The 27,575-nt window shown below is 26.8% G+C and overlaps 4 protein-coding genes across 4 annotated transcripts; 2 read left to right on the forward strand and 2 right to left on the reverse strand.

The window, feature by feature from the left end:
- Nucleotides 1-800: 800 nt before the first annotated feature.
- LOC113860883 lies at nt 801-2,502 on the reverse strand. Its single transcript, XM_027493430.1, has 3 exons — nt 2,136-2,502; nt 1,937-2,053; nt 801-1,536 (listed from the first exon to the last, which is right to left on the reverse strand). The coding sequence occupies exons 1-3, from the start codon at nt 2,469-2,471 to the stop codon at nt 1,459-1,461; spliced, it is 531 nt and encodes a 176-aa protein (XP_027349231.1). The 5' UTR covers nt 2,472-2,502; the 3' UTR covers nt 801-1,458.
- Nucleotides 1,531-4,002, forward strand: LOC113860884 (histone H2A variant 1). Its single transcript, XM_027493431.1, has 2 exons — nt 1,531-2,942; nt 3,468-4,002. Exons 1-2 carry the CDS (start codon nt 2,829-2,831, stop codon nt 3,762-3,764), a joined length of 411 nt encoding a protein of 136 aa, XP_027349232.1. The 5' UTR covers nt 1,531-2,828; the 3' UTR covers nt 3,765-4,002.
- Nucleotides 4,003-10,292: 6,290 nt separating this feature from the next.
- LOC113863820 (beta-carotene isomerase D27, chloroplastic-like) lies at nt 10,293-16,127 on the forward strand. Its single transcript, XM_027497544.1, has 8 exons — nt 10,293-10,563; nt 10,654-10,793; nt 11,111-11,203; nt 13,930-13,991; nt 14,427-14,533; nt 15,371-15,463; nt 15,672-15,720; nt 16,063-16,127. Exons 1-7 carry the CDS (start codon nt 10,344-10,346, stop codon nt 15,710-15,712), a joined length of 756 nt encoding a protein of 251 aa, XP_027353345.1. The 5' UTR covers nt 10,293-10,343; the 3' UTR covers nt 15,713-15,720; nt 16,063-16,127.
- A 3,354-nt stretch (nt 16,128-19,481) lies between these two features.
- Nucleotides 19,482-20,963, reverse strand: LOC113863731 (guanine nucleotide-binding protein subunit gamma 2-like). The gene is made up of 4 exons (XM_027497409.1): nt 20,850-20,963; nt 20,222-20,274; nt 19,837-19,881; nt 19,482-19,604 (listed from the first exon to the last, which is right to left on the reverse strand). The coding sequence occupies exons 1-4, from the start codon at nt 20,943-20,945 to the stop codon at nt 19,520-19,522; spliced, it is 279 nt and encodes a 92-aa protein (XP_027353210.1). The 5' UTR covers nt 20,946-20,963; the 3' UTR covers nt 19,482-19,519.
- Nucleotides 20,964-27,575: the final 6,612 nt, after the last annotated feature.

Below are 27,575 nucleotides of genomic sequence, written 5' to 3' on the forward strand. Positions count from 1 at the left end.
CAGATGATTAATTTTTAATTAGAAAATTAAAAAATTATCAAGAATTCAATATCTCACCTTAAAAAGTTAATAATGCAATTAAACTTGACAGAAGTTACACGAAAACTTTGGCCCATATTTATTTTCGAGGAGTGAGCCTTGCTTGTTTAGAAAAAGACAAAAAAGTATAATTAAGACAGATTTAACACATTGAAATTTTTTGCTAAGCTACTTTTAGTTTCACTTTTTCTAGTGAAATCGACTGTATTATTTTAATACGATGAATTGTTTTGTTCTGTTTATAAATATACTGAACATGAAATAGAACATTAGTTTATCCTAATCCTTAATGAACTACAAATGTCAGTTACCTTCTAGTTGAGTTTGACAGCAATGAGTCAATTATATCCGTTAAAATTATAATTTAATTTATAAATTAAAGCGATTTCTTGGTTTGTTGAGTTTTTTTTTTTTTTTTCATCTTCTCTCTTACTGTTGTTTCAAATTACTGAATGTCCTTTTCTTTTTCAACACACCCCTTTGTTCTTTACTTCTTTTCCTCCAAGATCACGGCAACCAAACAACAGCAACTCCGAAAGCTCCTTTATTGAGTGGAAAATGTACGTATTTAATAGCTTAACGTAAAACTTAAACAAAATATACGCCGGTACTCTTTCCCAAACTCCATTGTGACTAAACTTTAACCATCACAATCAGGGATTTAGTATTGAGGTTGGAAATTGATAGAAAGCACGATGGGATTTTCTATGAAAACTGTTAGGTAGATACGGAGCAACAATATGAGAAAAAAAACAGTAATACCATAAAAGAGAGGTTGGACTTGATTTTCTGTTTGTATATACATTTTCTTGATTGAAAGAAAAATGGAGCATCTGTTGATATATGTTTCTTTTTAATATATACAAAAGCATAAAAATAGAGAGAATAAACATTATTAAAGAAAAGTTAACAAAAAAGTAAAATCTAACTGAAATGTGCATCATCATTCTAATATAAAGTTCCATGTCAGTAATAATTTATTTATATTTATAAATAATTAAAAAATTATACATACTATATATTTTAAATGACCTGTTAAAATTAACGTCTAAAAAATATCACATCATTCGTAAGAGTAATTTATGTGAAATAAATTAATGAGTTACATTTATAAAGTTTGGGGCTTGGTTCTTCCTTCAAGGGTAATTTGGTTTAATATTAACATTTACAGATAATTTCTACATATGAATTTTTTATGGAGGGGGAAGTGAAGCATTTTCAGACAGGTTACTATGATAGCATAAACCATTACATGAGTATTCACACTGAATTCTGACTCACAATATGACATTATGTGCAATTTCCTTATGTAACTTACAGTAACATAAAAATAAAGCGTGTTTAATTAATTTAGAACCCTAAGTTGTGGCTGAGAAAAAAAAGGGCGTAGATTGTTAATATGGGGTGTGGACTTGGACCCTATAAATATCCATCCTTCTTGTCTTGTTCCTCAGCTTCCTTGTTGGCAGCTTGCACTGACTTGAACCACAGGAAGGCCTGAATTCAACATTAAAAAGCCATCAATTGTGATGAACCAACAAGTTACTATTACCATTACTTATTTGTGCTCTACAATTCAGACTCAATCCTATTCGAGGAATTACCGTGCATTACTATCACCGACACAATCTTATAGCAAATAAAATCATGATTTTTTTAACGTGTGTCATAAGATGTACAAAAAATAAAATAAAATCAGTAAACAATATATATATATTTAAAAAATTATATGCATAAATTTTAAAAAATAAAAATTAAACTACTCCAAATTGCAAGTGATTGGTAAAGAACCACGGACTAATTGCATTAATTTTGCTCTTGATTTCTGAATTTGAACAAGATTGACTCTATAGATGATAACGATTAAACGTGAGTGGTTATGGAAGCATGTAGTTACCGAAAAGGGAATGCCGGTGAAGACGAAAAAACCAAGCAAGGGAGCATAAAACACGCTATCCGAGGTTAGTACTCCAAACACAGGCTTTTGGTTCGCATATTCAAAAATGGAACCTATCTGTGCAACAAAAAATATAGACTTTTATATGAGTAACAAGTGGAATAACTGTGTCACCTCAAAAATAACAAATGATAGTTACCGCAGCAATTGCGGTGACAGCAGAGGCAAGTAAATAAGCGTAGAATGGGATCTCAAATCCTTGTTGCGAAGAAGAAACACCGTTGTTCTTTGCTTCGTCTCGAGCCCAAGGCGGTGGTTCATCGGAGTCTGGCTTAGCCCAAGAAGGGATTTTTTCCTCCGACTTGCTTGACTCTGCAGAGCCTTGTGTCACTGCAACCACCACAAACCCATGTGGCAATTTTCTCTTCCCAAAAAGCACGCTCTGGGGGTAGTGAGGAACTCCCAGAAATGCATGTTGAGATTGTATTGCACTTGTGCTTGATAATGATGAGAAGATGCTACCACTGGTTGCCATGGGGTTGGGTTTTTTTTTTTCTAACAAATCTGAATTTCAGCTTATGCTTCAGCCAGTGAAATCTTATCCTATGTTTTGGGCCACATGGGTTTACTATGGGCCTGGGTTTGTCTTTTATTTATAATGGGCCACATGTAAGTTAAAGGCCCAGTGAGATATTGGGAAAAGTAGGGTGAAATATTTGAAATGGAAATTCCCACGCAAGGGATAGCGCCCAATGTTTGAGAATGGGAATTCAAAAGGGGTTGCACGTTTTATGCTTTCATTGTTATCCGCAATTGCATATCCTCTTCTTTTGGCCTCTTTCTCTTTTGCTTTCTTGCCTTTCTCTTTCTCTCTGTGTGTGTTTGTGTGTCAATGGCGGGAAAAGGAGGGAAGGGGCTTGTGGCTGCAAAAACCACGACAGCCAACAAGGACAAGGACAAGGATAAGAAAAGGCCTGTCTCTCGTTCATCCCGTGCTGGGATCCAGGTAACCCATCTTCCCTTTCCTCTCAGATTTTGTTCTTCTTCCTCAATTCCCATGCTGTTCCACTGAATGTGTCATGAATCTAATCTGACATGCCCCGCGGGTTTGTTTTATGTTTATTCAATATAAAGTGTTGTTATGGTTCTAGAAGTTGGTTTTTTATGCCAAGTTCTATTATTTAACTAAAAGCTACGGCCTTTTCTTCTTTTTAGTTCCATTTTTCTGTTAGGAATTGTAATTGTCTGGAATTGTAGCAGGTGATGCGCTTGTTGTATTTTTAGTTTATTTTGAAAACAATTGTTTTTTTTTTTTTTCAAAATTTCAGACAGTTTGGTTTCATGTTTATGTGGTTATGACTTTGGGTTTAGGGTTTACTCCAAAGTAGCTTATGTTTGAATTTATATTTGCAGGTTTCAAACACAAAGTTTGACAGATAGAAATAAGATATGTTATTTTGTGTTGCGAGTATTTTGTTGCATGCATGTTTTTTGCTCTTTTGATTGTTTTTGTTTTGTTGGTGTGTTGTAGTTTCCAGTGGGTCGTATTCACAGGCAGCTGAAGCAAAGGGTGCAAGCAAATGGGCGTGTTGGGGCCACAGCCGCAGTTTACTTGGCTTCAATTCTGGAATATCTGACTGCTGAGGTTCTTGAACTGGCTGGAAATGCCAGCAAGGATCTCAAGGTTAAGAGGATCACACCAAGGCACTTGCAGCTGGCTATTAGGGGAGATGAAGAGCTTGACACCCTCATCAAAGGGACCATTGCAGGCGGTGGTGTCATCCCTCACATTCACAAGTCCTTGATCAACAAAACCTCCAAAGAATGATCTCTTTTGTTATGTGCCTGTAATCATGTAGCGCTGGTGTAGTGTAGGCTTTCTTTTACTGTTTCTTTAGAACATATTTTAAAGTTAGTGATTTAGTGTGTAAAAATGGTCATTCTCTCGGCTGTTTTAACTTGTTTGTTAGGCTCCTAGGATTGTAATGCTGTTAGATCCTTAACAGTTCTTTGTTTTAGCTTCATTATTATGTGACTTACTTGTTTTTAGTAGCAACTTTTGTCTTCGATATTGGCTTGTTTCAATTTTAATTCATCTTTGCATTATAAATTAACGATAACTAATAGTGGACTAGGAATATCATAGTTTAACATGCTCTTCTACTGACATATGCACAAAAGTGATATAGTAGACAACTAGTAAAATGAAGACAATAATTATTATGATATATTCAATTCAAATTATAAAAACAAAACCTCTCTTCTCTTTTACTCGTTCTCGCTCCCAACAAGTTATGTGCTAGCAAGTTTTATTATAAATTTTTGGAGTTGTAATTTATTTTGTTGAAGCCTTGACTAATATGCTTAAGCAAACACATTTTACCAAGGAAGTCCTAGCAAATTGGAAGAAGCATGAGAAGTTAAAAATGGCGCATTAAATTGAAAGTGCTCTTTTTACTCAAAACTAGTAAATATATATATGGTTGCACAGGTTTGTACAGATATATTTATATTGTTTTTTAGTTAATTTAGTTTAAAATTAATTATAATTTAAATAATAATTATTTTTAATCTGACAGAAAAATAAAAAATTAAAATTTTGATTATTTTTTAAAATAAATTATATGTAAAAAATAAATATAACAATTAAATTTAATTTATATGTGATTTTAAAAATTTTAAAATTTAATAATAATAATAATTTAGTTATAAATTAGTAAATATATTTGTATATTATATAAATTTGTTTATATTTTTATTAAATTATTTAATTTTAAAATAAACAAAAAAATATAATTTAAATGTAAAGATATATAATAATAAAATTTTATTATATTTAATAATATCAAATATAATTACATTGAAAAATATGATAAATACATTTTTATATATAAGTTTTTTTACATTTTATATATTTTTCATCCTCTTCAATAATAAAATTTCTTATTCTTTTAGTTGATGTAAACATAAAAAATAAATTTTATAAATTAAAAAGAACATGAAAGTAAAAATAAATAGTGAAATTTTTAATTATTTTTAAATATAAATAATATAAATCTATTATATTATCGTTGTTATTAAATATTTTAAATGAAAATAAAAATACATAAAAAAGTATATACCAATGAGTAGAAATATAATAAAAAATATTTTTCAATAAACAATGAAGTTTAGTATTATACTTAAGTAAGATCCATCTGAATGAAGTTTAATTTTCATTTCTAAGGAATTGAAATAAATATTAACATAAATATATTTAATAAATTATGTATAAAATTATTAATTTTAAAATAACATATTTAAATTTGACTTATAATAAATAAATGTATACTATTAATTAATGATTCTAATTTGAAAAAAAAACTAACTGTTAAATTAATATTAATTTTAAGAATATGATATTATAAATAATTATATCAATAAAAAATATATATATTTATCTTACTTTATATTTTACGTATAATTAGTTTGTAACTGAAAAATGAATTGAAAGTTTATTACACAATTGAATACTGAAAAACAAATAAAAATATTTAAAATTTAATTTTAATATAAAAAATTATTTCAATAATCACATATTATAATATAAATATTTATAAATAAATATAGTTTGAAATGTTAATATTAAAAATATTAAAAAATATTTTTATAATATTTTAAAATTTAATTCATGACTTTATTTAATTGTAGATATAATATTCAAACTTAATTTATAGTTAGAATATTATAATTTAATTATTTATTCATTTATTATAATTTAATTATTTATTATAGTAAAAAATATTAAATATACAAATCCAATAATTATAATAAGATTTTAATAATAAATTTATATATTACATTTTCATTATAATGATATTTAATTTATTTTAATTATTATAATTAATTACTTTTAATCTAAAATTTAAAATTATAACTATTAATGTAATATTTAAGAGCAAACAACACTACTCTTAAAATTTAACTAATAAATAATTTTAGTTAAAGAATGAATAAAAAAATGACAAGAAAATTTAAATTACGATATCATTATTTAATTTTGTCATAATCAAAATTTCATACAAATTTTTTGAAATTATTAATACTTAGAAAAATCATAAATATTATAATATTAATATTTTCATATTTTTAATAGTATGTACATAATTTAAATCTCAATGTTAAAATGATAATGAATATTTAAAAATTTAATTAAAAAAAGAAAAATAAAAAGTATTATCAATAGTTAACATAATAAAAAAATTAACATAATTAATCTATAAAATAAGTAACGTTTGATATGTTAATATTGACATAAATTTTCGTTGATATAGATGTAAAAATAAAAATATCACCTATAATACATATTTGGCATAAATTCAATTAAATAAAAATAAAATATAATATATGATATCACTTTAAAATAATATAACTTTATGTTTGCTCAATAAATAAAAAAATACTTTTATATAATTTACTGCAACAATATATATATATATATATATATATATATATATATATATATATTTGAACAAATGACTCTTAAAAATTTATATTATTGCAATACGTAAATATAAAGTAATATGATATAAAGAATTATTGGCAAGTTTTTAAGATTTATGTAAGAATTACTTATTATATAGATAAAGATAAAGATAAAGATATATTTAGTGATATATCACAAGATTAAAAATTAATTTAATAAATGTTATATTTTTATCAATATTATAATTTATTTATATTGTTATCATAACAATAATTTAATAATATACAATACAAAACTATAATTTTGTGAGTGTGTAATTTTTTTATTTCAAATATATTTTACTTTTTAATACACAATTTTAAATGTTAAATATGTTAAATTAATTAATAAAATTATTTAAGTCAATAATATTTAAATTTAAATAATATCTAAAATAATTTATATGATTTTATTTTTAATAAAATAATAATTCAAAAGGTTCGTTAAATTTTTTTGAAGTTATTTTTGTATGATTTTCTGTAATTTTTTTCATTTTTAAAATTTATGGTGAGTTTTTTTTTTCACTTTTTTATATAATTTATCGTTATTTTGTTATTTCCATTATTAGAATTGTATAACTATTAATGTAAATAAATTTTTCTTAAACACAATTCAAATATAATAATTATAAATTAATTATAATTTAAATTCTTAAGATATATGAAATGTTGTAATTAATTTCAATAATTTTTTATTGAATATAATTTATAGTTAATTTGTTATTTTTGTTTTTAATATACACCAACATCTATTTTGATAATCAGTGTGAGCAGAATTATATGTGACTTTAAATATATATATATATATAAATATAATTTAATAAAAAAATAAAAAATATCAATATTAACCGTATATATATTTAATTAGATAAATAACTCTTAACATTTATATGATTGTAAAATACAAAAATAAAGTAAGATGATAGAAAAAACTTTTAAATAATTTTTATTATAATAAATTTTTTTATTTATATTATAATTTATTTATTTTTTATTATAAATATAATTTAATAATATATAATATAAAATAATAATTTAAATTTAAATATAAGATACAATTTTATTTTCTATTAACATATCAGTTGAGTTATTAAAAAAAAATATCACTTGAAAACTTCATTTGATTTTTATGAAATTTTTTTATGTAATTTAATTAATAATATTTATGTGAATACAAAGTAATATTTTAAATTCATAGCCTTAAGATTCCAGTTCAAAACACTGAACAAACCTGCAATTAGATCTATAAGGGAAATAGAGTTTTAAGAGAAAGAAACCAAAATTTCTTTGCAATAAGAGGGAACCTTGAAATTAGGGACTACTCTTATGGTATTTATGACAATTTCTAAACCAAACTTCTAAAGAAAAGTAGAAACAATCTAAGCTTAAAGTGAATGAAAACTGTCAAGATGTTATAATGTTGTAATAAGGATAAGGACTACTTCATTATTTCTATAAAATTTAGGATTTTGGTCAAACTTTAGGTATAAGGATAGTGATTATTTAATTATCATCACAAATTTCAATACTTGAATAAATTTTTCGTTTTGGTTAGTCTTTTTAAATTTATCTGTTTAATATTTTAAGATTTATTTCGACTCCTTAATCCTGTAATAAAACTGAAACTTTAATGAAGATTCTTACAAAGTTGTTATTAAGAACATATTTTTCTACAATAAAGTAGCAAGCGTGAATGAATTGTCACATTTTGCATATCAAAATTCACTGAACATATAGAACCATTACATGCCACGTGTTTCGTAGCAATGGGGGCAGATGTTAGATATTAAATAACAATTAAAAATTAAAATATACGTATTCCTATTATTTTTAATATCTCAATATGATTTTAAATAAAAACATATTAAAACTTATAAGATTAAGAACATAATTTTTTATTAATTATTACAAAAACAAATAATTTTTTATTGATATATCAATATGTAATTGAAGGGCAATTTAAAAAATTTATATACTGTGAGTATAACAAAATTATTATTTTTATAGAATGAATAAAATATATTTTAATTGATTAAATATACTGATAATTATTAATTAAAAAAAAGCAGTTAAGATTAAATTAACTTTAAAATTTATTATATATTTTATTACAATTTTTAATGATTGATTTACTCAACAATTATAAGCGCATTTTATTTTTTAAAATATATTTTATTACTTTAATAAATGTTTGTATGTATACAATTTAGTTTTTAAATCGGTAAATTTCATGATTTAATCAAATTTGACAACTTAGTTCTTGAATGGCTTAAATTGTATTTTTTTAGTTTAAATAATGGGTAATTTAAGTTTTTTTAATTTAATTTGAGTCAATTAACTTTACTAACTATTAAATTTTAATAAATTCAGTCTCTTAACAATTTCTTTTCATTTAAAACTCTTGAACTCTTATTTTGTTTTAATAAATTATCTTTTACTGAAAGCTCACCACTCAAAATAAAATAAAATAAAAAATAAAAAAATCTTAAAATCTAAGAGTTTGTTTGATTTATTTCTCAAAATTAATTTTCTCTTTTTAAAAATAAATTATAATATTTTAGTTTATAATTTTTTTGTAATTTTATTAAATTTTCAGTAAATATCTTACTTTTAAACTTTTAAATTATTTTATATTCTATCATACACTCCTAAAAAAAAATACGAGATAATAATTTAAAAATTTAAAAAATTAACAAGGAAACTAAACAGGTATAATTTTTAAAAAAGTTAAATAATTAAAATTATACATATCAAATTTGAAGAACTAAAAGAATAATTAAGGCTTTTTAAATCTAACAACTTTACGATAATTTAATTCTTATTGTAAAATTGATTAATTTAAAAACTAAATTTATACGCAAATTTTAGAAATTTAATAAACACAGTTGTCATTTTAGGTGACTAAAGTGTATATTTATTTTTATCAGTTATTTTTTTTCATTAAATATTGAAACAAAATTTTATATTAACTTTCAGTTTAATTTACTTCACAGTTCATATATAATTTATTGTGAAGCATTCAGTTAGCCGTATTATAATATTTTTTTAGCCAATCAGTTATGACTCATCTTTTATGTATTCTGCATTGTTTCATTTAAATTAAAAAGGAAACTCGACTAGTGACTTAGATACGAGACTTGTAATACTGTATTATTATGTCGTACAACTGAGTATCTTATCATTTTCGAATTGCAAGTTAGATCTAATTTCACTTGTAACATTATATTAGCTATCATTGTATATACAGCTTAATTAAAAGATTTTCTGAATTTCCTTTTATATGTAAAAACAGAGTATGTTTAATTAGATGACTTGTTTTTTTATTTTATTAAATATGTCTCATTCTCAATTTAATTTTTAATTTTAATATTAAATTGTTAAACTAATCATACATATTTTTCTTTTAGCATATTTCTTATATTTCACTAGAATTAATAATAAAATTTTAAAATACTAAATTAATTTTAAAATGTACCTAATTTTTAGATGAAATATTTGATTAATTTTGAAAACACTCATATAATATACAAATACTTCCTAGTTTTATGAAAATGACTTTTCTCAGGTTTCGTCAAGTAAATTTGAAACATTGAAAAGGGGTGATTCTATCAAAATTTCTGGTGTTAATAAAAAAGGGATAAATACAGAGTTTCATACAAATATTATTATAAGGGGATGTATATATATATAACCCAAGACCGAGACAAGAAAGCATCTTATATATCCTAAGGAACCACCAAGACCGGAATCTAGATCATGAACCTAGTGTTAAAAATGCACATGCTATTCTATGCATGCACTCTTTGTTCTTTTGTGTGTGCCTCTCTCATTCCTTCCCCTTTAGCATTTTAAAGCAACCACCATTCCCTATTTGTCTCTCACTTGAAACTCCCAATATTCACAAATGGAAGCAAATTGTTTTAGGTTGAACATTAGTTCTTCAACACTATGTTCATATCACTGCAGGAAGATTATCACAATTCACAACCCTTCTGTGGTTGCAATGCTTAGAAGGCCTTCAGATGACATTAGAGGAGAAACAGGAAAAACCAATGCCTACAAAGATAACTTATTTGATCGCTTAGCAATAAATCATCTATCAAAAAGCGTTCAAGCAGCTACAGGTTCATACACACACACACACATATACATACCCTTTTGTCACTTTTTTGTTTGAAGGAGAAAATCTATACATGGAATCCTTTAATTTGCAGGACTTGGTAATAATAAGAGTGGGTATGAGAGCTTGGTTGAGGCAGCTACTGCCGCTAAATTGAAATTTGATCCTATTCACCAGCAAGAGGTTGTGATTCAAGCTCTTGATAGAGCCTTCCCGAAGCCAATACTCTCATTGGTGAGTTCATTACTCGTTAGTCATATATACTACAATTTTGATCTGAATCATTTCTTCTTCTTCTTCTTATTGTGCTTCTGTTTTCGCCACTACTTCCCTTATCCTTTTATTTGGCATTATGAAATAATATAAAAATGAAATGTAATGTAGGATTTAATTCAGTAATTTAAGGATGTTTAATGGAAAGGAAGTTTTGGAAGTTACTCTTTGCCTTTTATTTTATATTGATCTCTTTTATTTTCCACTTTACTTTTATTTTTTGAATTGTTGAGCATTGAAATTTTCAGCAATGAATATGTTATTATGATCAATGGCAGATAAAAACACTGCTACCACCATCTAAACTCGCACGGGAATATTTTGCCGCTTTCACGCCTTTATTCTTTGCATGGTTAGTCGGGCCCTCCGAGGTAAACAATTGAGTTTGTAGTTTTTATTTTATTTTAATTTTTTGGTCAATGATTGAGACTAATTTGTACTTGTATAGTTTGTATTGGATCTTGTTTTGCGTTGTAAACTAAAAAAATTAACGTTCGTGGACTCTTTAAGAGGGAGTTCAAAGTAAAGGGACCATGATTTTTTCACACTTATTTCTCAACCGGAAAAGTGATTAAATAAAAAGTTTACTATGACCCATTTGATTGAAAGAGAGGAGAGGGAAGTATAGAAAATGAGTGGGAAAATCATAATTCTAAAATAAAACAAAAACTGTTTTCTACACAAATTTTATTTGTATTATCTCTACACTTTCACTTTTATGATAAAAACAGATGGGAAATAATTCAACTCACTCTTCCTAGTAGAAAAGGTGGGTGTAGGATTAGGATAATAAATTTTTGACTAAATCTTTAATTTATTCCTTTTAAAGTTACATGTATTATTATTATTATTAGTCTTTTAATATTTTAGTCATCAAATTGTTTTTAAATTTCTTTTATAACTATTTTGGTTCTTTATCTTTTTATCTGTAAAGAATAAATTTAACTTTTGAAGAACTATTTCAGAGACAAAGCTTTTGGAAATTTTACATGGGAATAATTTAATTTTATAATATTTTTGAAAAGTGAAAACAAAACGTGTAAACCATGCCTTTCACCAGGGAGAAGACTGAAATTTAGGGTAACCTTGAAGGTGGTAATTGAGGAGTCTAGTAACCAAATGGAGTGCACTAAAGTCTCATATGTAATCAAATGATTATTGAAAATGTTTAGAATACTGAAAGTAGGTAATAGTTATGGTATATTGGTAATTGACAAATGAGAGAATATAGCCAGAAAACTTCGAGCAGTCCCTACTTTATGCAACATAAGACACAGAATTTGAAAAAAGAATGGAAGAGATTGTTGACCCCATTTAACATAAAAGTGACTAGAAAGAGTAGTAGTTAAAACAGGAAGAAGTTGGATTTACTTGAAGTGAAGTGGCTAGGAATTTGGAAATGATCCCTTTTATAGTTTGAAACAGTGGCGTCCACAATTAGCTCATAATGTCATCCGCACATCGTGCCCTATTCAGTATCATTAGCAGCCATGTTCAATTGTTGTTCATCATGTTCAATCTTCTTTGAGATCATTCAAATGGATATTAACTACAACTTATTAGAAACAGTTTCATTATTTAAATAATTACAATTTTACATCGTGTCACATATATACACTTATATATATATATATAAAGGAGTGGTAAAAGAAACATTTCTTTTATTAGAATCAACTAATATAATGATGACTGTGCAGCCTTCTATCAAAGAGAAAATAATAAGTGTAACTGAAATTTTTTTACATAAAATATAAATGAATAAATTAAACAAGATATAAGTAAAAAGAACTCATAACATTCAGGTTTTAAATTTTAAATTAATGTGATATCTAATTTATTTAATAATTTGCTTGTAATTTATCGATAAAGATTTTTCTATATTTTTACTCGTAATAACAATGGTAATTTATATTTTCAGCGTTGTAAAGTGACAGTGGTTTTAAATTTAATCTTTAAAAATATATTTGTTTTAATTAACTTGTCATGTCAAGTTGTTTTTTTAAGAGTTACAACACATCCGAATATATAAGGATTAAATTAAAAACTAGTTTCACATGTACGGATTTTAAAACCTATGTTTAGTCTCACATCATGATTATTATTTTTTACTTAGGTTGTTTGGAAAAATAGTTTTAGAAGAGAAGATAGATTTTATATTTATATAAATATATTTAAAATTAATATTTGTTCAAAATAAAAAATATAAATTGATATATTAACATAAATTTAATGTATTAATCATATAGTTATTATTATAAATGATATATAATTATTTTAATTTAAAATTAAAAAATATATTCTCTCCTTTCTTTTTCAAAATTCCTTTTCCAAACATACCTTTACTTTTTGATAACATGTTTGACAACAATACACAAAGTAAATAAAATTGAAAAATGAAAATAATTATATGTAGAGAAATCAAATTAAAAATAAAAAAAATAAGTAATATATATAGAAAGTATATATTTAGCTTAAAATAAATTAACACAAGTTATCGCATAAATTTGTCTTGCCATTGTTTCTTGTTCTAAATTCGGTGGATTGTACCATAAAACTATCACTTCTAAATTTTAGAATACATGAACGAAAATTAAAAGTTACACTGAATTAATAAATATGTTGTTTTAAAATTTTTAAATAAATTTATAAAGTTAAAAAAACATAACGTGGTTTCTAAATATAGAATTTTTTTTCAAAGTATTCAGATCTATATATATAATTTTAAATTAAATGCCTTATTTAAAAAAAGAACAACGTACGTAGAGGTGAACTTTAATTTAACTACAAAATAAAAAACCACTAAAGACATAATAAACCAACCAATGAAGGGCTATTTTATCTTAAGTAAGGCTTACGTTCGGATTCTTAATATATTACAAAAACTTTAAAAAACCAATTGTATATCATTACTTGATCCGAATTATTAATAGAATATTGAATATGATAATCTCGTACTGGTGAGCTTTGAATGTAAAACAAAGCTACCAATTAATAAAATAACCTAGTTGACTAAGTTTGGTGGCATCCTTTTACTTTCCGACCTATGATTTAAAAATAAATTTGAAAGGATTAACCCCATTTATTTTACCATGGAAAGGTGAGAGAATCGGAGGTCAACGGGCGAAGGGAAAAAAATGTAGTCTTCATCAGAAAATGCAGGTTAGTTTAGTTTAGTTTAGTTTATTTTCATTTATATGTTATACATATTTAACAGAAAATGGTCCCCAATTCACCCACCTAAGACACATTCTAGCGACGCACAATCTGCTACTATGATTGTGCTTCTCCCACATCTTATTCTCTATTCCCATCATGGTTATCTACATCTCCATCAAATTTGTTGTCAATATCAAAATCATGATCATTGTATGAAGAATGTTAACCAACGCTTGGTTGAAGGATGAAAAAAGTGCTAAAAGCATAATTTTTAACATTATTAATATTTTTTTATTTATCAATTCTTTATTTAATGTTTACAGGACACTTGTTAGTAGTAATCTTATTATAATTATAATTTTCATCATTTCACTTAAGCAACCTAACATCACTTTTCTATCTCCTCTTTTAAATGTTTTCAAATAACAATATGTGCAGGTTTTTAGAGGAGACAAATTGTGTAGGGATGTGTATTAATCTTTGCAAAATGCCATCTCAATCGTTTATAAAGGGCTCTCTGGGGATGCCAGTCAATATGGTCCCGAGTAAGTATATTTCATCAACAACCACTTGCATGACCACACTTTTTACTTTTGAGGCACCAAATTATTTCAATTTTCAACCATTTTGCTGCTGAAGAACTAAATTTTATTTGATATTATTATGGAAAGCCATTTTGATATTATTTGTTTAATTTTTATGACATGAACTACAAAAAAGAAAAAGGTGATGGTGGTGGTGGGGGGGGGGGGTGATGTGTGTGTTTCTGATGTTGGCAAACCTAATGGAAAAGGTCAATGCTGAAGAAAAAATATATAAGATTATCTCTTTTTGGTAAGCCCACCAAAAATTATGAACAAAAGAAATAAATTTCATACTTGAAAGAGTATCATGGCCTCTACTTGCCTCCACTAGATTGTTGGGTTATGCCTCATCATTTCAATGGAGGACCCCATGCATATACCACTCAGGTGCAAAGTTGCAAAATTTACCCATCCAAGCTCAGTTGAGGCTTGAGACAAACAGAACACAGAGAAATGAAATATAAATTGCATGATTTTTTATAAAGAAGTTACACCGAAATAATCACCCTAAGTCAGACTTCATATTTCATAGATAGTATTATTTTTCCATGAATAATATTTAGATTCTCATGAACCCACCAAGTAATTGAAATTGTATCATGATGACAGTGTCAACATTGAATGATACTCATTTCTGTGTATGTGAATTAGTAGGTGAAATCAACAGGACACCATATTGGACTGTATAATAAGGGAAATTCCAATAATTGAAAGACTAAAAAAATATTCCCACTAATATATCCTAATAATGGACGTAACCAATCTGATTAATTATTTTAATTATCTTTTAACATGCAGATTTTGACGATATGAGTTGTGAAATGATATTTGGACAAGATCCTCCAGCATCAACTGATGATCCAGCACTTAAGCAACCATGCTATAAACTATGTAATTACTTCAATGCAAGATTATTCACATTTATTTACAAGCATATTATTATGGAGACCGACATTACCGGCCTTTATTTTTTGGTTTCCCAAGTTACATAATGATTTAGGAAACTTCATAAATGGCAAAACTGCATTGGTTAAAAATTGCAACTTATTTCAGAAAGTAGAATACACTAACATTATATATATGTTCATATATCATGCAGGCAAGACATATAAGAAACATGGACCGAACTGCCTCAATTAATGTACAGGGTATGGACGGAAATACATGAATATAATATTTTTTTCTTCTTAGGGGATATTAACTTTATGCAATTTTCTACAGAAAATTAGGAAAACTTGTGTTCACTATCCAAAATTTGAGTTGAATATGAATTATTAGCGGCAACTTCCTAAATCTCCTTGGTAGTACTGAACGCAAAATTTCCCTCTCTGACTAGGGGTTGAGCAATTTATTCAAATTGATAGTGATCCTTAGAAATTTATTGACTATATAATGAGAATTGGATTGGGAATGACCTCATCAGTGTCCTTTATTTCATGAAACAGCTTCCTTTTTGGGGAAGAAGTGGTTTGACTCAAGATTTGTTGTAGGCTTTGAGATGAGCAAGGATAGAACAAGAATGTCTCCCACGTTTTGTATGGTGCCAAAGCTCACAGCAATCAGCCATAGTTTCTTTCATTAAGAAAACAACTAAGTGCTCTAACGCACTTGGAACCAATCATTTGCAAGTGGATTTCCATCATTATAGTTGTTTGAAACTTCTTTCTTCTACGATTTTAAATATGTAAATTTATGCATAAGTGGCCAACAGCGGCCAAACGTTTATTTGTGTGATAGCCTCTCCACTGTTTAATTTTCTGTCCTTTTCTTATTTTGTAATATTACCGACAAGCTTTTCCTGTATTCTAGAATATTTTTAAATTTAAATAAAATATAACTTGAAAGAAAAATTTATAAAGAATATTAGAATTTTAACATGTAGGCCTAATATTGCTTCAACTTGTGCTTCTTTTATCCTTATTTCTTTTATTGGACTGGTCTTTTTTCTTTCAATTTTTTAATATGATATCGGATATCATATTAAAAATTTAGGATGTCAGTTCTATCTAATATTATGAGAGAAGAATAAATGAGTTTAAACTAAATATTCTTATTATTAAAAAATAAAATTATATATTTTAAGAATGAATAAAAACAATGCAACATATTATTAAAAATAAATATTTTATTTTATTTTATTATATAACAACAAATTAAAGAGATAAAAATTTTAAAATTAAGAAATATACGATGAAAATAAATTGTGAAAATAATTAATTATTAATTTAATATAATGTAAACTTTAAATTTATTAACTCAAGTTTAAAAGCATGGAAAATTTTCAGACCTAACAACAAGATAGATTTAAATTGACTAAATTAAATAATAATATTTTAAAATAATGCAACATTAGATGCTTTAAGTAAAAAATATTAAACATTAGATCGAAAATTGTGCCTTTTAATAATAAATGTTAAATTACAACACATGCATGATGTCAAATATAATTGAAAATTCAACAGTTTAGCAAAGGAGATCTTCTTGGACTGAGAAACCTCATCTATACATCCAGTGGCAGCCCGAGATAAATGAGAGGAACTAATAGAATAAAACGCAGTAAAATATATATAATTGGAGAAGTTTTTAGGTGATGTATGAGAGAACGACGTGGAGAGTACAAAAATTTCTCTACATAATTGACTAGTAACAGCATGAAGATGTCGACACTACTTGAACAGTGAACAGCAATGCGTTGCATCATGGTGATGTAATTGGCATATCTATGGTCTACTAGACATGTGGACAGAGCTTGGGAAGTGCGTTTATCTGCTTACAGTGCAAGGAGAAGACTATCTAACAATACAATAATACTATATTGCCTCCAATTTGCTATTCATTACACTGAAATCAGCAATCATGGAGTAATCCATGCAGTCAATAAAAGCCAAACAAACGTTACAAAACATTTTCTTACTGATTTTTTGGGTTTTTCATGGCAATGGATCAATACATTCATAATTAAAAAGAATAGTTTGAGTCGTAGTTAAAGTAGAACGACGTACGTGACTCTTTTGTATACACACGTTTCCACCGATGATAACACTGCATACAAAATGCTAAGATAATACTAAAACGATTTCTATGACAGTTATTAGTCTTTTGAAATATATTAAATTTAAATTTTAACTTTTATAGAATTATTTTTTATAGTATTAATAGTTTTAAAAAATATTATTTTTAATTCAAAATTATTATTAAATGATGACACGATTAATTTGAATATTATCAGATTAATTTGTGCCACATGTCAATTTTTTTAAAAATGTTAGGATAAAGAAAATCCATATTACTTATCATAACTTTATCTTTTTTCATAAATTTAACATCTTAAAAAACTAAAAAAAAATAAAAGTATAATAATTTTATAAATTAATATGATGCAATAAATGATGCAGAATCTCCAATCACCACTCACTACCCTTCAAAATCTGGGCTTCGGCCGATAATAAGAATGCTTAGTGTGGCCGCCACAATTGAGAAAGGGCCATTCTCCTCTAATTAAAGGGCCGGAATATTAGTGGCCCATATAATTTTCTTACTCTAACTTATGGGTAAGGTTGTGCAAAAAATCGTGATACATGAGCTGAATCCATAACCAAATCTAAACTATTTTTAAAATTCAGATAATTAATACAACTCGATATTTAATATCCATTTAACCTTTTACCAGACTTATTTTACAGTTTATTCATTAAAATCGAAATTTTCTTCTTCTTATCCAAAGCTAAATTTGTTCTCTTTATTCCTTGAGTTTATTATTCTTATTATCTTTATTGCTGCATGTTGAAACACTCTCCATCTCCTTCCATGCTAATGTGACAATATTAAAACACCTTAGATGTCTTATTTTGAGGCAAATATCATTGCAAATAGTAACATAAAAACTTGCAACACAAAAGCAATGAAATTTCAATTACGCATAACACGATAAATGCTTCTACTTTCTTCTCCCTTTCTCTTAAAAAAAGTCAGATTTAAAATTAATTTAAAAATAAATCAGATTTGAAACTATTTTTATTTAAAATTAATTTTAAACCAATTTTTTAAAAAATAGATTTAGATTGTTTTTATGGCAAGTCAATCCATGCCTATCCTACTTGTGCGTTTGATTTTCCTTTCCTAATGGTGAGTGTCTTTAGAACATGTTGAGGCAGGCATCATTCCAAATTAAAGTGATGTTAACATAACATGATTAGGATTGGTAGAATCTGTCAAAGACTAAAGGAACTTTAAAAGCAAAGCAAAACTCCGAATATGATATCATTTGAAAACAATTTTGGGGGGACGGGTGGCAGAGATAGAAAGGTTTGATAAATGACCCACTAAAGCTTAAGGAGGGGATCACAAAGTCCACAATAATATATTTAGTTGAGAAAAGTTTCAGCAGCCAGAGATTTTTTTTAGAGAGAAAACACTTGTTTATTTTGACTAAAAAATATTAAGAAAAAATAATAATTACTTCTCTTCTTCTTCTTCTTCTTTTTTATTCACTTTTCATTATCATTTTATAAAATCAATAAGCAAATAATACTCTTTTTTAATTTTATTCTTACTAATTAATGTTTGTTTGATAAAAATAATAAATGTGAGATAATTACTATTGTAGATATAAATATAGTAGAAAATTAATAATATTTTTTTTTAAAATTTAAAACATTGGTCCTTTTTTTTAATTAATATCTATATATTGACTCGAATCTCCATACCATTTATCTTCGAGGGCATTCTCTGTTAGCTTCTGATTTATATAAAAGCACAAAATAACAATCCTTAATTGGATGCAATAAATGAATGTGATTTTACAAAGACGGTACTCAAAGTAACATCTTATCTCACCTGTAATAAACCAATGATCCATTAAAGAATAGTATACATGGTATAGAATGTCATCAAACATTTCTTCGAGTTCCATACTATTGTGCCTCAAGACAACTTAAGTGCTTCAGATCAGAGTATCCAACATCTACAAGCGTGTGGATCCTGAGGCCCTTCAAACCATCTATCCCATAACAGGTTTACAGGTCCATGTATTCTGTTGTTGGAAAATAATGATTATGAATTATAAATAATAATTTAAATAATGTTATAATTTTAAATAATTTTTTCTAAGGTATGTCCAGTGTCCAATGACACATATTAAAAAACAATAAAATTTTATTAAAAATTGCAACATTTAATTTTATTAATGTAATAAAGTATGTGATAAGTTGTTATTTTCAATAAATAACAAGATACAGAAGAAACATGTAGGTAACACAGCTTACTCAGGGAGCAGCGGATCAGGTCTACTTTCCATGTTTTGCAACAAACTGCGATGTGTCAAGCAAATTTGCTTAAGCCATATAATCTCATCTCTTGTAAGAGAAAGCTACTTAGAATCAAATTAAGCCATATAAATTATATTGTAGCACATGCTAATAAAACCATGCTTTACAACCCACAAGTCAACAATGGATATATCATATACATAAATGAGAAATTCTTACAAACGATTTATATTTGTAAATGGGCCTAGAATAATTCATCTATTTCAGATATCGGATATGTGGCCATTTAAAATCCCCCCACAATAATTTTATCAGAATTTTCTTAATTCTTGGTACCCATAGAAGAGAAAAAACAATAAATAAAAAAAAGTTCAATACTGACTCCATGCAGATGGTTGACACATTTTCTGTTTTCTCGAGCTCCTCCAGCTCTTCCTGCATAGTGTTCACAGAAAGAGAATGGATCAGGAATGAGCAAATACAGTGACAGGGGTAAGATAGAAAGACAAGTGAAGTTTAACAGTAGTTGATTTAGGCGATTAGAAAAGCAAAGCAATATATGGTCAGTTTTCAAAACTTTCCTCTCTTTTAGGCTTTCTTCCTTCTTCTCTCAATTTCGTGAGTTCAACTATGAAATATAACAAAATTTTATTGGGAAAAAATGTATCTATTATATTAATTGATTAAACTCAATTGAAATTAATATTTTCTAAAAAAAGATGGACACGGTTCACAACATACTTCAACTTAAAACAAGTATTTTGGAATGACCTCAATTTTCCATGTATAACGGAATGATAATTGCATTATGCATCAAAATTATTATTTATTCTTTTTTCTCAACTGGGGGGAAGAATTTGCCAACCCAGTAACCAGATAAAAAATGGGGAGCTCCCAAATACCACGTTAAACAAAGACTCAGCATAAATTTAACATCTTTACACAAATACAGTAAGAATGGGAACAAAGGGAATTTATGTATACGATAGAAGAAAGAAAAGAAAGTGAACCTCAAGAAATTTGGAATCTTGGTGGAGACGCTTCAATTCTGCCACAATCCGATGCTTACCTCTTTTATCAGTTGGCAATGGTTGAACAGAAGCCATTATTAGTGAGAGGGAATCATGCAGCAAAATTCCCACTCCTCTTTGAAGATGAGAGATCTAAATTAAACACAGCAACAACAGCAAAACACGACAATAGTAAAGTAACCATTCAAAACACACTTATTCCGTACAACCTTAAAAATCTCCCACTTCCTCAGAAACAAAAGGTCTTCTTCACTCTCAGCTCCACTCCTCTATCCTTTCCTCGGTTTCTGTTTTGTATTATTCAAAATTTGTTTTTCTTGTTCCCCTTCCTTTTAGGATTGCATACTTTTCTTTTTCTGTTTACTCGGGTAATAAATAAGTTGTTGTTGCCTTTTGATTGAGTTTGTAGAAGCTGGATCCAGTGCAGTTTCGGCGTGCATTTAGATAAAAATTTGTATTTTTACTTAAGTAAAAATACATGAACTTAAGCGAAAATATAAAAACACGTAAAACAATTTGATGAAATTGCACTGAATCCAGATCCGAGTTTGTAGGCCTTGTTTGTTTTGCAAAATTAATTTTAACATACAAGTATATTTTAATTATATTTTATGCTTTAAAATGTATTTTATTAAAAATAATTCTACTCAGCATTAAATTAAATGAACACATAAATAATGTTGTATCAATGCGCGTTACGCTTAAAAAAAGTGTATAAGCAACTGGCCTATATGGTATATGGAAAATGTTTTGGGCTGGTTAGGATAGATATTTTTAGATATCTTTTATGTTTTATAGTATATTTTTAAGATGCCTGTATTTTATAATAAATAAATATATAAACAATAACCGTAACATATATTTATTTGGTTAAAAAAAAAAAGAATATTAGTTAAAAGAGAGAATTTCATGTGATTCTCGTGCTAAAGCATTCTTTTTTACTTTCTTATCATTTTTTTAAATCTAAATTTAGATGTTTCAAATAAAACAATGAAATCACGACCCTAAAAAAATGCAATTGTTTTGTCTTTTCTTTTTCTAAGGAAAAAAATATTTTTTTATAAATAATAAACAATTTTAATATAATAAAGGCGGGTATTAAATATCAATAACAGTGTTTATATTTCATACTGATTTGTCTTCTCTTTGTTAAAATCCCTTCTGCATCTTTACCAAAAAAAAAGAAAGGAAAATCTCTTCTGCATTAAGTTTGTTTCATCGTAAGAAAAAAAGTGGCCGACATGTTAGTACGAGTACAGCTAAAAATAATAATTAGGATAAATTTTAAATAAAGGACTATAAATATAATTAGTATTATTTTTTAATTAAAATTAATGCTTATTTTGATGATTGTTGTTTTTTATTTTCATATTTAAATTAATAGTGATTAAATTAATTTTCATAATAAAATTTGATTCAAATAAAATTAATCAGTTAGTTCCTGTACTTTTATTAGATTTTTAATCAAGCCCTTATAGATTAAAAACTTTTAATTAAATTTTTATAATTAAATCCTTTAAACTTGACACCATTAAACTAGGAAGCTCTATAAAGACGGGAAGCGTTTGCTTCCACGGTTAAGATTCAAGACGGACTTGTTGATAGGTTGTGATTTGTGAGTGGTAAGCATTTTTCAAAACCCTTTACGAAAAGTGCTTCATGATAATGAATAAGCGGTTTTTTTTTTTCTATAGAAAAAATAAGATTAAAAAATTTTTAGGAAAAGTGCCTTTTTTGTCCGTCTGTTTGTGCCTTTCGGTTCCCTGAACATCATGTATGTTAAGTGCTTTTCAAGTTGGACCCCGCGTGCATAAATCATAAAATGTCTTCGGTAATCCCAAAAAAATTCTAAACGATGACACAAATGAGTAATAGAAAATTGGGCATTTTTATTTAAATATTGTTAATTAAAAAATAATTTATCAAGTTAGGGTATATCTGAAATAATTTTCTTGTTTGGAGTGAATTTGTCATGTGTACATAATTTTTGCCACAGCGACTGACGAAATAGAAATTAATTTAAAATATTTATTAATTAATTTCGCTATATAAAACGTGAAACAAATAGGATCAAATCACGTGTCAGAAAATGAATAGTTTCGCTAGTTAAAATGCGAAATTGACTTTAAGTTTCACCACCACTAGAACGAAACCAATAGGAAAGAGACATGTGACGGTCACGATGCTGTGTTTTGCCAAAGAAAACATGAAAGTCATAAATTAAATAAAAAAATTTAAAATGAACGGTTGAGGAGCATTTTGGACACGTGAGTATATCATACCCATTTCGTGACTAATTAGTGATAGACATGTGTACGGCTGTTTAGAGACCGTCCCCGTCCTTCTTCCTCTTCTCCCCCAAATATGTTTCTCATTTCTTCTTCTTTGTCGTTAGCATCCTCCTCTCTCTTAAAATTCTCATTGCATTTCTCATTTGCTTTTTGCATTTTTTGTGCTAAAACGTCTCAAATTTTACACGTTTATTAGAGGTAATAATCATTAATTTTATTTTTATATTATTATTTTTTGTTTTATATATTTATTGAAAATCTGATAGTTTGAAAAAATTAAATCTTTAATTTTTTTTAATTTTATGCATGTGGGTGAAGTGTGATAAAAAAATTAGGCTGAATGTTTATTAAGGTTAGTAATAAAATTTTGTATTTTAAAATAATTTTTTATTATTTTGTTACAAGTTTTTAAAATGTAATATTATAAATATATCTGTAATATACATTATTTAAATTTAATTATATATAATATATTTGTATAATATTATTAATCATATTATATTAGTTATATATTTATAAGAATAGGAAAATTACAAAAAAAGTTAAATAAAATAATATAATTCTATAATTATATAATTTTTTTATTTAGTTTCATTGTAATAAAAAAATTTAAACTTACTTATTAATTTAAGTATAATGTAAAAATTGTATAAAGCTCATGTATAAATTGTAATTATTTAAAATAGAAAATAATTTGTATGTAAATAAAAAGATTTATTTCCTTAAAAAACGTAACATTATTTATGTAAATTTTAGTGTAAACATTTTTTTATTTAGTTTAATTGTAATAATTAAGTTTTACACCCATTTATTAATTTGAGTATAATTTAGATATTTAGATTTTGTTATGATACAATTATTGTAGATTTAGAATGAATATATGATAAAAAAAAATTTAAAAAATTAATTAAAGAAATTTTAAAAATGAATTATATGTAAATAGTAAAGTTTTTTTTAATTAAAAAAAGGTAACATTATTTATATAAATTTTAGTATTATTGAATGTAATATAACATTAGTGATATTAAAATATTTTTTAATGTAAATGTAATATAAAGTATGTATTCTAAATTATGTTAGAAAATAATGAATTAGTATTATTGAAATAAAAAATTAGTAGTACTAATATGTTTTTTTTTGTATATATGACATCATCTTTATGACAGAGTAGGGTTATTAATCCTGGCCCAGAAGATCCATCATTTCTTCGATTTCAAAGTATTTATGTTTCTGAACATATTTGGGATGGACGTGATCACCCGATGTTGAGGGTCAGGAAGAGTCAAAATATTCTTGTGGACTAGAGGGTGTTCCTGAAGAAATTGTTTCGCATATGAAATTAGCAGGGTTTATTGAAGTGACTAACTTGTCCCAGTTTTCCATAGACGTGGGGTTGATTACTGCATTAGTGGAGAGGTGGAGGCCTTAGACACATACATTTCACATGCCCCCTGGAGAGTGTATTATTATTCTTCGGGATGTTACTATCCTCTTAGGATGACGCATAGATGGGAGACCAGTTATAGCACCCACTGGAGGTGATTGGGCGCAGATTGTGGAAGACAGCCTAGGTATTAGACTAGGACCTAAGCATTTTGTAGGAAGTTTTTTGAAAATGAGCTGGTTGGACGAGCACTTCAGTCATATTGCTATGCATAATCACAGTCAGCTACAGATAACTCGATTAGTTAGGGCATAAATATTGAGGCTCATTGGAGGGTTCATGCTTCCTGATCACTCTAGCAGTAGGGTATCTGGGAGGTATTTGCCTTTACTTGAAGATTTTGAGGTGACCGGTCAATATAGTTGGAGTTCTGCAGTTCTAGGTTATTTGTACTGAGAGTTATGCATGGCTACCAACATTGACCGTGTTGCTATTGGAGGACTTGCTACGTTGATTGTGATGTGGGCTTGGAATAGATTTCCTCAAATAGCACCTAGCAATCCCCCCATACACGTCTCTATCTTCCATATGGTGTCAGGTAAGTTTTTATTATTATTGTTATTGTCTGTCTATGCATATATTATATAAAATGTTATTTATCGAAACCCTAATATTTTTGTTAAACATAACTTGCAGATGAGTATCAGAAGGAACAAGAAGGAAAAGAAAGATGTACAGTTCTATAGATATATCTTTGATCGTCGAGCACGTGATGAGGTAATAAAGCTTACTTATTTGCTAAAATAGTTGTTTAAATTGACATTACAAAACCTTACATCAATGTGGCTAAGCATTCAATTAAGTGTAACATAAATATTATTATGGAAAAAAACCATTATATACCTAATTTGATGAGGTCTTTATTCAATGCTATATTTTTAAATCGGTGATTAAAGTTGCTGGCAATATGACGAATGCAATATACATGATATGCATTTGAAAGTTGCCACCCAATGTGTGGACTTGGGACAGCTCCTTTTATACTTTGATGCCTATTTGATATCAAACAAATCTCTGACTTATCAGTAACATGCAAATAAATCAATGCCAAAAACCATTCCCATGCTAACAAGGTTTCTCCTTCAACAATTGCAAAAGTTATTGGAAGTACACAATTGTTTCCATCTTGAGTTATTGCAATGAGCAATGTATGATGATACTTACCATATAAGAACGTCCTATCCACTTGTAATATAGGTTTGCAGAATTTAAAAACTTCTTGACATTGTTTAAATGACTAGAATACCCGTTCAAATACTCTAAATCTGTTATCTACTTGATGACTAGTCACATACTCTTTCGTTTCAATTTTATAAACAGATCCAGGAGCATGTAATTGCATGTATTTTAACCAATTTGGCAAGGCAGCATATGATTCATCCCAGTCATCAAATACTTTTACAATGGCTTTTTGCTTCGCCTTCCAAGCTTTTTTATATGAAATTTTGTATCTAAATTGAGAACAAATTTGCTCTTGAATCAATGAAATTTGTATCAACAGTTCTTCATTCACCATTCCTACATAAAATTCAATTGGTCTAGTTAATAACAATGTAATTGTAAAAAAATTAAAAAACATATACAAAAATTTGTCTTACCAAGGATGCATGAACAAATTAAATCAGAATCTAGCTTTTGATGATCTTGAGAAATGCTAAGATTAACACATGTATGTGAACCACCCCACCTCGTTATTTTTCACTTGGACAAATTCTTCACCAATGATGCCCTCACTCTCTATGGACAACTAGATGTATGGTTTAAGCATTTAACATACAAACATGTCAGTTTTGACTTAGCCACAAAATAACTTTGATGAATCTTCATTGCGTAATGTTTTAATGCATTTTTCACTTCTTCTTTACTTTCAAATAATAACCCAACGAATAATGGATCTCCTTCAACCCATGAATTGACTTCTTCACATTGTTGTTCATTCATTTCTTCATCAGGATATTCCCAATTAATATACTTATATTATGGAGTAACTAAGAATTACAGTATCTCCTACATTATTTTTTGCAAAATTCTTTACCATTAATATTTACCAATAACACTAAAAATAATTTTTTTTACAATATTTCACATTACCTCCTAAATTCTCGTTTATTTGTATATTTAAGTTAGAATGAAACCCCCCTTCAACATCAGTAGAAGAAGAACTGTTTAAAGAAATTTGTGCTACATCATATCCATCAGTGTAACTATCATAATCTGATTCTTCATTATCTTTATCAACATCATTTCTAACTCTTTTATAGCAAAAAAATATAACTTTTAATACAAACAATTACATATATTAATAATAAAATATTACAACATAATAAATTTTACCTTCATTAGGATCACGACTCACAAAAGTATTATCATTTTATTGTGAAATTGATAAATTTAAATTCATCATCTGCAATGGCATTGATGAACTTTCACCAACAACAATATATACATACAACTCAATAACATTTCTATCAGATTACTGTTGAAATGCACTTATCATGCAATCAATATTTTCATCATCACATATATCCAAAGCTGTATACTGTCTAATATTTTCATCAATCAAAAAACGAGAAATTAATCTAGATATTACTTGATTATGATTAAGATTAAGTTTCAAACGAATTTTTCTTTTCAACGCTTCAAAACTTATTCCTTACTTTATCTGAATCACTTTCTTACTTTCATCAAAGCTCACTTCTTCATTTCTTTCATATATTCTACCATTCTAATATATAATAATAATAATCCCACTCATCCTGCATTTTTATAAATAAACTTTATTTAACATTTAATTTTAAACAAATTATAAATAATTTGATACTCCCATTTGTTAACTAAACAATAACAAATATCATAATTAGAAAATTTAACAACAACAAATATATAATTAAATTTTAGAATAAAAATATAAATAAAAATTTCAAATTTATTAAATAAAACTAACTTGAATTTTTTTTGGCTTCCTCTTCT

This window comes from Abrus precatorius, unplaced genomic scaffold, assembly GCF_003935025.1.
Source record: "Abrus precatorius isolate BTA unplaced genomic scaffold, Abrus_2018 Scaffold3, whole genome shotgun sequence".
In the NCBI taxonomy this organism is placed as follows: domain Eukaryota; kingdom Viridiplantae; phylum Streptophyta; class Magnoliopsida; order Fabales; family Fabaceae; genus Abrus; species Abrus precatorius.

Excerpts from the sequence above, each read along its gene's own strand:
- LOC113860883 (XM_027493430.1), bottom strand. The coding sequence starts at position 2,471 with ATGGCAACCAGTGGTAGCATCTTCTCATCATTATCAAGCACAAGTGCA. Across the intron at positions 2,054-2,135 it reads CTGTCACCGCAATTGCTGCG|ATAGGTTCCATTTTTGAATA; the intron begins GTAACTATCATT and ends TTTGTTGCACAG. Across the intron at positions 1,537-1,936 it reads TCACCGGCATTCCCTTTTCG|GCCTTCCTGTGGTTCAAGTC; the intron begins GTAACTACATGC and ends TGTTGAATTCAG.
- LOC113860884 (XM_027493431.1), top strand. The coding sequence starts at position 2,829 with ATGGCGGGAAAAGGAGGGAAGGGGCTTGTGGCTGCAAAAACCACGACA. Across the intron at positions 2,943-3,467 it reads CATCCCGTGCTGGGATCCAG|TTTCCAGTGGGTCGTATTCA; the intron begins GTAACCCATCTT and ends GGTGTGTTGTAG.
- LOC113863820 (XM_027497544.1), top strand. The coding sequence starts at position 10,344 with ATGGAAGCAAATTGTTTTAGGTTGAACATTAGTTCTTCAACACTATGT. Across the intron at positions 11,204-13,929 it reads GGTTAGTCGGGCCCTCCGAG|GTGAGAGAATCGGAGGTCAA; the intron begins GTAAACAATTGA and ends TACCATGGAAAG. Across the intron at positions 15,464-15,671 it reads GCAACCATGCTATAAACTAT|GCAAGACATATAAGAAACAT; the intron begins GTAATTACTTCA and ends TATATCATGCAG.
- LOC113863731 (XM_027497409.1), bottom strand. The coding sequence starts at position 20,945 with ATGGCTTCTGTTCAACCATTGCCAACTGATAAAAGAGGTAAGCATCGG. Across the intron at positions 19,882-20,221 it reads GTGTCAACCATCTGCATGGA|TTTGTTGCAAAACATGGAAA; the intron begins GTCAGTATTGAA and ends GACACATCGCAG. Across the intron at positions 19,605-19,836 it reads CCTGATCCGCTGCTCCCTGA|AATACATGGACCTGTAAACC; the intron begins GTAAGCTGTGTT and ends TTCCAACAACAG.